This window comes from Oryctolagus cuniculus, chromosome 10 (genome assembly GCF_051225735.1).
Source record: "Oryctolagus cuniculus isolate XC-2025 breed Fujian yellow rabbit chromosome 10, ASM5122573v1, whole genome shotgun sequence".
Classification (NCBI taxonomy): Eukaryota; Metazoa; Chordata; class Mammalia; order Lagomorpha; family Leporidae; genus Oryctolagus; species Oryctolagus cuniculus.
In genome coordinates, this window is record NC_142876.1 from 77,590,253 (window position 1) to 77,600,115 (window position 9,863).

The following is a 9,863-nucleotide window of genomic DNA, read 5'->3' on the forward strand; positions in this document are numbered from 1 at the left end:
TCCACTCTGCCTGTCTAAAAAAAAAAGTATATGTGTATGTAGAAATGTGTACAGATGAAATGAATCCAGCAAAAATGTTAAAAATTGTTAAATTAAAAACAGGAGGTAGATTTAAAAGTTTTCCTAAAAAGCAGTATTCTGAGAGATTATCAGCACTGCTATAGTTTTTTCTCTTGCAAAACCCTTTGGATAGACAACTAGACAGCACAATCAAAAACAATGAACATTTCCAACAATACCAGCTGACAAGGTGATCCCACAAATCCTACAACCTATTCAATATCAGGGTCTAAGCAAAAGAAAACAGAAGCCATGATGCATCTCAAGGGCTAAAATAGGAGAATCACAAATGGCCAACAGGTATTCATGGGAAATTGTGGCAGATTAATTTGAGAGCAGTAGCTGATAGAGTAAAACAAGGGACCTAACATTGAGATCTGAAAAGGAAACGCATTCTTACACACATGAGCCCTTAAAAGGACCACACAATGAGAAGACAATAAGCAATAACAAAATGCTAGATCCAAACAAGAAAAGTCAGAGGGGAAGAGCGCCTGGAATTTCAGAACATATATGGCCGCATACTTAAACACTGCACAAAAACACTGAGAGAGCCCTGTGTAGTAAAAAGTCACTCTAACCATGCCTCTCCCTAAAAGTTCAGTCCAACAAATTTCACATAAAAACAAGTAACAGCAAAATAGAAAAGTCAGTCCAATTGAGCCATGGCGCCGGCCAGAATGTAGTCTTTAAACATCATTTCTCACTAAAATAAAGTAGGGCTTCCTGAAAAATGGCTGATTCCAAGGCTGGGGGAGGAAATGAGTTTTAAATACACCAGAGAGCAAGGACAGGACTACTACTCTGGATCAGCTAAGTCACCCACGGGCCAACTGAAGGCAAATTTGACTATCAAAATGGCTAACTGCAACTCAAACTCATCAAATGTTTAAACTCATGATTGAACTCACCACAATGTTTCTTTTTATTCAGCACTACTATATATTTAACATTGCTAGAAACCATAACAGCCTCAATAAAGTGTTGCTCAAGAAAATGTCAAGAGAAAGTAACCTTCAACAAACTTTATTTTGAAGTGTACAGAAACAATTTGGGGATTGTCTTGATTACATATTTCAAAAAGTTGTGCAAAGCAGCAGGTGTTTAGCCTGGCAGGTAAAGACACCCACCCACGTCCCACATCAAAATGTCAGGGTTCAATTCTCAGCTCCTGCTCCTACTTCAGCTTCCTGCTAATGCATACCCTGGAAAGCAGTACTATTTGCTCAATTAATTGGGTTCCTGCCCCTCTCATGGGAGACCTGCATTACTCATTTCCTGGCTCCCCGGCCCCAACCTCGGCATTTGGGAAGGGAATCAGCAGACAAGAGCTATCTTTTAAAAAAATGTTTTGGTTTGATTTCAAAAAAATGTAACTAAAATACGTTTACATTTGTGCAAAAATTTTTTAAATCCATACACTTTTTCTATACTTTCACACGTACGTAATAACCCCTTTGTAACACTTTAGTATCCTATGTCTTGGCATCTTCTCTAACTTTCTATATTAGATTCTTACAGGAAATTTTAATAGGGTAGGAAACAAAACCATTTCAATGCACTTTAATTTTCCTATTACCTCTTCCTCTGTTTAAAAAAAAAAAAAAACTGGGCCCGGCGCTGTGGCATAGCAAGTAGAGCTGCGGCCTAGGAGTGCCCATATGGCTGCTAATTCAAGTTCTAGCTGTTCCACTTCCGGTCCAGCTCTCTGCTGTGGCCTGGGAAGGAAGTGGAAGATGACCCAAGTCCTTGGGCCCCTGCACCCATGTGGGAGATCCAGAAGAAGCACCTGGCTCCTGGCTTCAGATTGGCTCAGCTCTGGTCGTTGCAGCCAATTGGGGAGTGAACCAAAGGATGGACGATACCTCTCTCTCTCTCTCTGCCTCTCCTTCTCTGTGTAACTCTTTCAAATAAGTCTTTTTTTTTTTTTTTTTTTTTTTGACAGACAGAGTGGACAGTGAGAGAGAAGACAGAGAGAAAGGTCTTCCTTTTTGCCGTTGGTTCACCCTCCAATGGCCGCTGTGGCTGGCGCACCACACTGATCCGATGGCAGGAGCCAGGTACTTATCCTGGTCTCCCATGGGGTGCAGGGCCCAAGTACTTGGGCCATCCTCCACTGCACTCCCGGGCCACAGCAGAGAGCTGGCCTGGAAGAGGGGCAACCGGGACAGAATCCGGCGCCCCGACCTGGACTAGAACACGGTGTGCCAGCGCCACAAGGCGGAGGATTAGCCTAGGGAGCTGCGGCGCCGGCCTCACATAAGTCTTTTAAAAAAAAAAAAAAAAAAAAAAACCCTATAATAACAATGCTAAAACTTCTCTATAGAGTTAAAAACAAAAGTGTTAAATCAATTTTTTTTCACAAAAGCCCACCTAAACTGTCAGATTTTCACCCATAAACGAAGTTTCACAGTTAATGTTTTCTTGCTATTAAGCACCAGTGAAAATTAAAATGTTCAGAACTATAGAATTCTTAATCCATTTATCTTAAAACAGATCTCAATTGCTATTCCTCAAATTTTCACCCTTTTGTTGCAATCTTACAAACTACACAAAGTTTGCTTTAGTCATAAATGGATGACAAACCATTTTTCATTACCAGAAGTTAAGCTATGCCCCTGTTAATAAAATAGGCTAAATATATAAATACTAGCTGCTTGAATGATGAAATAAAAAATATTTTCCAAACTCTATAGAAAAAAGAATCTAAAATACCAACATTCTAACACTGAACACTCTTACTAAGCACATAAACATTTAAATATGGAATGGAAGGAATGATACTTTAAGTCCACCATCAGGACAAAATAACTGTCAAGAAAAATCAGCTAATTTCTTCCCGGCTACTTAGTGCTCTACTAAGAACATTTAAAAGTTACCTTTTTAGAAACTGAACTGTTTACACATTTTACAAACAATGTATTTTATCAAAAAGGAAAGACAATTTGCATAGACCTGATAAAGGTTTTAAGTATTTCCTAATAGTTTGATACAACTGTGTGTATTAAAAAACGTCTAAAAGTAAAATGGTTTTCCTCTTGGTAATATAGAAAGGAATAAGTCTGGACTAGCCAGCAATTAGAGAATAACAGCAGCAATCTAAGCACTTATGATTCAGGGATTTATTTCTGAAAGATGGCATCTAGTCATTGTTAAGACCTATCTACAGTTATTAGTTCTGCATCAGTTTTTTTAAAATCAAAGTGACTATGGGGTGAGTATTTGGCACAGCAATAAATGCCTCTTAGGACACAAGCATCCCATTATAGAGCCAATTCAGCTTTCTGTTGACACACACCCGGGGAGGCAGCAGGTGATGATGGCTCAAGTACCTGGGGGTCCCTGCCACCCACATGGGAGACAGGATGAAGTTGCTGGCTCCTGGCTTTAACCTGGATCAGTCCTGGCTATTGCAGTCATTTGGGGAGTGAGCCAGCACATGGAAGATTCTCTTTTTTCTCTGCTTTTCAAATAAAAATGAAAACAAGAAACCAAAAAAAAAAATATTTTAAGAGCACAGTTCAGAAGCAAAAATGATTTTTTTCTCCTTACAGGATTCCATTCTTAAAATGCATTTTAAATAGAAATATGAATGGAGGCATGCTCTTAATCTGAATAGTATATTTTACTGGAACATCAAGGAAATTCAGTTTGTATTTGTGGCCATTTATCTAATCACAAGCATCACAGCATCTGAGGTGTTCTTACTCCTGAAGGCAGGCTAGTTATTAAAAGGCTAGTCTACAACATAAGCAAATCTTCTGAGACAGGAACACTTGCTAATAAAGCCAGAGACATTACAATCACTTGCTGCAGATTACACTCCTACATTAGGCAGAGTCTACACTTTCCCTCTCTCATCCTCCTTACCCCTCACCCACACACAAGGTTACATGAAGACAGAGATTCACTGTCCTCTGTAAATTAACTTGGCTAGAGCGCAAAACAACTCCTACCAAACTACAAAACAATGAACTGGAATGTTCTTTTTGAAACTCTGTAAGTTTCAGATTCAGAACTTTTGAAAAACAAGCCAAATAAAAATGTTGAGCACATGTAACAAGTTAGTTGTCCTAGAAAGTTTACAGGCCAGTCAAAACTGTAGCATCTGGAATTCCTCAGATAATCACCCAGAGCCCTCAAGACAAGAAATAGAAGTGACACTTCAAACACCCACATATACAAAACTTGACCAAAAAAAAAAAAAAAAGGTTGGATATAGCACAATATAAAAATACCACCAACAGAAGACTTTGAAACAGAATCAAAGCCACAAGATTTCTGGGAATAAGCCTGTTTGTTCTGGCCAAAAAGGAACATAGTGGAACAGGCATTCTTCCTTCCTCTGGCTCTTCCAGACTAAGTTCTCTAAGTGTACCAATGCAGAGACATAAGGAAAACTTGAACCTAAGCAAAATTTCAAAATCCCTTATCGTTCACATGAAGTAAATAAGTATACACTGAGTATACTCTTCTGAACGACCAGGGCTTCTCCCATTAACAGATAAAAATCTGTAGTTCTCCCAGAATACACTTCTCCCCCACTTCTAAGCAACTCTTCAAAGGCGCCTAGGTCTGTAACAAGGAATGAAGCGTTTTCAACTCACATTGTTTCTCCAGTCTTGGCTACATGACAAAGAAACTGATCCAGGACAGGGCAAACTTCCTTTTTACCCCTCTTCTCAAAATCTAGATGAGGGAAGAAAGAAAGGTTTATCATTATTTCTCAAACGTCTTCTAAAAACAAACTTTACTCCCAGTCCTCCCCCTTTCGGAGAGGCAACTTTACAACAGCAGCTTCTCAAAGCCTCCCGGTTTCCCTTCCAAGGCTCCCCCCTTCACTTGCCACAGGGATTCTCCCCAAGGGGGCACTGAACTCCACGAAGCGCTCGCTCTTCTTCACCGGGTGTTCCTCAAAGTGTGGCCCGGGGGAACACCACCACCATCCCACCCACCGGCGAATGCGACGAAAATCCTTACAACCTCCGGGGCCCCGACTCCCAGACACCCTGGGTCTAAGTGAGCCCCCACATTCTGTCTTTTAAGAAAACAACAGCCTCGCCGAGTATCCGTCTCCCCGCCCCCCAATGTTTCTGGGCGTCAAGGAGTTAATTCTCGAAATGCTAGAAATCACGGTCTTTCAAGTTGGAGAAACCTCTGGTCCCAGCCTGTTGCTTCAAAGGCGACCACCTCAGAACGAGGGCGCGGGCAAGGACGACGTCTCCACAGCCCTGAAAAACGCTACCGGAGACAACTCGCAAGTTGCTCGGCCACCCTCTACCCCGCCCCGATCACTTTTCCTCTGAACCCCCCACCCCCACCCCTCACGGGCCTGGTCGAGCTCGGCGCCGAGCCTGCCCGAGGGGGAGGGGGCTGCGGGCCCACCACTACCCGCCCCTAAAAGGCTGGGAGTAGGGCTGGGGCCCCCCGCGAGAGCGCCCGGCTCCCCTCCCCCAGCCCAGACGCTGGCGGCCGACACAAAGCCCAGAGCGGGGCGGGAGGGAGCTGCCCACAGGGCTCCCCGCCCCTGGGGACGCCGGAGGGGGAGGGGGGCCGGGGAGCGCGCCCCTCACCCGGCCCCGGCCTCCGGGACCCCCACCCTGACTGGGGAGAAGAGGAGACGGCAGAGGGCGAGGAGGAAGGGAGAGGGGGCAGTTACCCCCACCTTTCAGCGCCTCCTGCAGCCTCTCGACGTCCATGGCTTCCCGGAGTCCCTCGCAGCCTCCGCCTCCCTCCGCGGGCCTCCCGGGGCCCGGAGCGCCTCCCCCCACCCCCCCGACGCCCGCCCCCTCCCTCGCACACACTCCGGCACGCAGGCGACCGGGGGGGGCACCGAAGGGAGCCGGGGGAAGCGAGCGAGAGAGCGAGACCGAGAGAGCGAGCACCTTCCCGAGCCGCTACCACTAGCCCTCCAACATGGCGCCCGGCACGTCACCGCGCGCACGCTCCCCGCCGCCGTCCTCGCGCCCGCCGCGCGCCGCGGCCCGCAGCCCGAGCGCGCGTGCGCGCTGGGGCCGGCTCCGCCCTCCCGGGGCCCTGGCCTGCGCAGGGCCGGGAAGCGAGTGCAGCGGACTAGGGTCGTAGGCGCGGCTCTGTCTTCGCGTGTCTGCCATGTGCTGGCTGTGTGGCCTCGAACGTGTTCATTGCCACGGCTGCACGCCGAGGCCCCCACTGGCACAGGGAGCGTTGAAAACACCCGTTTTACAGGCAGTCCTGAAGAGAGCACCTGAGTGGCCGCGCCCTCGCAGGGCAATTGGGAGCCCACCGCCTGGAATTGGTTGGGCCAACTACCAAATCAGTTCCTTTCTCCCCAGGGACCCTGGCCTTGATCCCTGAACTCACAGTTTTCTCGTGTGTCAAGGCGGGGTTGCACACTGCCGCAAGGATCGAGTTGAGATGGCGGGTATGGCCCGTGTGGTTCGGGGCCTGGGACTTTTTTTTTTTTTTTTTTTTTTTTTTTTTTTTTACTAGCCTTGTACTGTTGAGTTACGGCGGAGCTCTTGTCGGCCCTAATGGGACAACGCAGATGGGAAAGCATGGAGCGCAAGGTGGCCCCGGTAGCACCAGAACCCCAGCCCGCGTGTGGACAGGTTAATACTCCTCTCTGGTCGTGAGCCTTTTAAAAAAGAAAAGGTACTGGATTGTTCCAGAATCCAGCACAAAAGCATGGAAAGGAAGAAGGCTGTTGCTTCATTTGTCTTAGAAGGTGCAAATTCAGGCACAGCCATTACTCCAAGGGCTTCTTAAAAAATAGTGGCTCCGGCCGGCGCCGCAGCTCAATAGGCTAATCCTCCGCCTAGCGGCGCCGGCACACCGGGTTCTAGTCCCGGTCGGGGCGCCGGATTCTGTCCCGGTTGCCCCTCTTCCAGGCCAGCCCTCTGCTGTGGCCAGGGAGTGCAGTGGAGGATGGCCCAAGTGCTTGGGCTCTGCACCCCATGGGAGACCAGGAAAAGCACCTGGCTCCTGCCATCGTCAGCGCGGTGCGCCGGCCGCAGCGCGCCGGCCGCGGCGGCCATTGGAGGGTGAACCAACGGCAAAAGGAAGACCTTTCTCTCTGTCTCTCTCTCTCACTGTCCACCCTGCCTGTCAAAAAAAAAAAAAAAAAAAAAAATAGTGGCTCCAGGGTGGCGCTGTGCCGCCTCCAGAGCGGGCATCCCATATGGTCACCGGTTCGAGACCCGGCTGCTCTACTTCCTATCCAGTGCTCTGCTATGGCCTGGGAAAGCAGTAGAAGATGGCCCAAGTCCTTGGGCCCCTGCACCTGTGTGGGAGACCCAGAAGAAACTCCTGGCTCCGGCGCAACTCCAACCATTGTGGCCATCTCAGGTGTGAACCAGAGGATAGAAGCTCTCTCTCCCTCTCTGCAACTCTGCCTTTCAAATAAATAAATAAATCTAAATATGTATATGTGTGTGTGTGTATAGTGGCTCCAACACTAGGTGGTAGGCAAAAGCCACTCCCCACCCCTGCATACCCAAAATACCCCTGGAATTTTATCATCAGAGAAGGAGAAGGAGGCCATGGTGTTTTCAGACAGTTTGTTCAGAGCTCATAGCTCAGTTACAAGCAGGGGTGCTGGGCCAGGTAACGGGGTAGCATCATCAGACCCTCTGCTGGCATGTACCAAGCACTGCATTGTTTTTTGTGGTCTCTTGGGGCATGAAGAGGCCTACTGCCTCCATGGCAAAGCTTAGCCTGCCCTTCTCTCTGTCACCCTGTCTGCCTTCCAGGCAGATGGCTAGCTGTAGAATACCCGCGCCACTAACTGTGTGTAGATATTTGAATTCAACTTCCTTAAAATTCAGTAAAATTTAAAATCCGATTCCTGAGTTCTTCACTGGAATCCAGTTCCTCGGTCACATTAGCCACATTTCAAGTGCTCAAGAGTATTGCATGACATAAAGACAATTCCATTGTTGCAGAATGTCCCATGGGAAGTTTCCATTAGAGAACATGCCATGCACATTTATTCCACTTGGCTCTATCCCTTTTGTTACTCTTGGTTTAAGTCAGGCTGAATTTCTTACAGCTCTTAAGAACTCGCCTGGCTCGTCTCATTCCAAGGCTGTGCACCTGTGGCTTTTCTGTTTGAAAGCCTCTTCTCTTTCAGTCACTTAGCTCCCTCCCTCTCATAATTCAGGCCTCAGCTTTAATAACACCCTCTGAAAAACTCTCAGGCTGTCATTGCTGTGTGCACTTCCTCTCCTTTTACAGACTTCTCCCATGTTTGGAAGTCAAGATTGTAAGAAGAGGGAGGAGCTGGGCCAGCACTGGTGTGCAGCAGGTTAGGCCACAACATGAGACGATGGCATCCCATATGAGTTCCAGCTGCTCCACTTCCAATCCAATCTTCCCTGGTAAGATACCTAGGAAAGGGGTGGAAGGTGGGCCCCTGAATCCTACATGGGAAACTCGAACGGAGTTCTTGCCTCCTGGCTTCAGCCTGGCCCAGCCCCTGCCATTGCCACCACTGGGAAGTGAACCAGTGGATGAAGATATCTGCCTCTCTGTCTCTTCCAACCAGTAGATGGAAGATCTCTCTCTCTCTCTCTCTCTCTCTCTCTCTCTCTAACTCTGCCTTTTGAAGACTGAGGAGATGAGGCTAGTGGTAGATGTTTTTCCCAGTGGTTAGCGCACTGCTTGAGGTGTCCACATCCTGCATAAGAGTGCTTGGGTTAGAGTCCTGGTTCCACTCCTGATTGCAGCATTCCTTCTAATGCCCACCCTGGGAAATAGCTGTGATGATTCAGGAAGTTGGGTCTTGGATCGAGTTCCTGGCTCCCAGCTTTGCTCTGGCCCAGCCCTACCTGCCTCTCTCTCTCTCTCTCTCTCCCTCTCTCTCTTTTCCCCCCATTTCCTTTCAAATACTAATGTTTTTAAAAGAGGATACCGAATAATTACTTACTTTGCTTCATTTCCTTTCTCTTGATGCCTTCTCTAGTTGAGTTCATCCCAGAGTTTGCGATTGCTAAAGCCTCCTACTGGCGATAATTCCTTTGGAGGAAAACATAAATGTGACAACCAGCCTCCACAATTGTGCCTAGAGAGCCTGGCTTCCTAGGAGTCACCCTGTCCCTGAATGATCTCCTCTCACACTGAATCAGAACTCTGTGTGACCAATGAGAAGGTGGCAAAGGGGGTGATGTGTGAATTCTAATATGAGGTCATAAAAGGCACTGGGACTTCTGTCCTTGAGTCCTGGGCTGCTGGATGGCAGCTTAATGAAGAAAACCAGTGGCCATGTTGTGAGAAGTTAGACAACCCTCTCTAAAGGCCCTTGCCCAGAAAAACTGGGGCCTTCGAGTGGATCCTCCAACCTCAGAAATTCTTGCAGATTTGCACATGGCCCAGACTGATACCTGAATCACAATCTTAGGCAAGATTCCACCAGAATAGCCGTGTGAACCACGTCCCGATCCAACAAACTATGAAAAATGGCAAACACATATAAGTGTCTTAAGCCTCTCAATTTCAGGATAATTTGTTAGGCAGCAATAGATAACTAGTGCAACAAATAAGAGATTAAACACTACCAGCTAATATTTATTAAGTACTTTCTATGTGTCTGATCCTCTTGAAAGCACTTCACAAACATCCAATTCAATCCTGACATATATCCTATGAGGCTGATGATACTATTATCCCCGCCTAACTGAAGAGATATCAGAGGTATAAAGAGGTGAAATAATGGGGCGGTCATTGTGGTGCAGCAGGTTAAATCTCCACTTGGCCACATTTGCATCCCACATCAGAGTACCTGGTTCAAGTCCCAGCTACTTAGCTTCCGATACAGCTTCCTGCTA

General features: G+C 47.3%; 1 protein-coding gene across 9 annotated transcripts in view; it reads right to left on the bottom strand.

The window, feature by feature from the left end:
* PPP4R2 (protein phosphatase 4 regulatory subunit 2) overlaps positions 1-6,076 on the bottom strand; it is a 62,460-nt gene extending 56,384 nt beyond the window's left edge. For 4 of the 9 annotated variants that reach the window (XM_070050576.2, XM_070050570.2, XM_070050574.2 and 1 more), the window contains exons 1-2: positions 5,946-6,076; positions 4,668-4,749 (exon numbers count right to left, since the gene is read on the bottom strand). Coding sequence is in view for 5 of the 9 variants with exons in the window: in XM_070050570.2 (XP_069906671.2) it covers positions 4,668-4,669 (2 nt within the window). In the remaining 4 variants the exon portion in view is untranslated. Of the gene's footprint in view, positions 1-3,392; positions 3,521-4,667; positions 4,750-5,250; positions 5,286-5,725 lie in introns of those variants that run through there. The other 5 variants (XM_089305418.1, XM_070050566.2, XM_070050575.2 and 2 more) reach the window with 5 other exon arrangements.
* Positions 6,077-9,863: the final 3,787 nt, after the last annotated feature.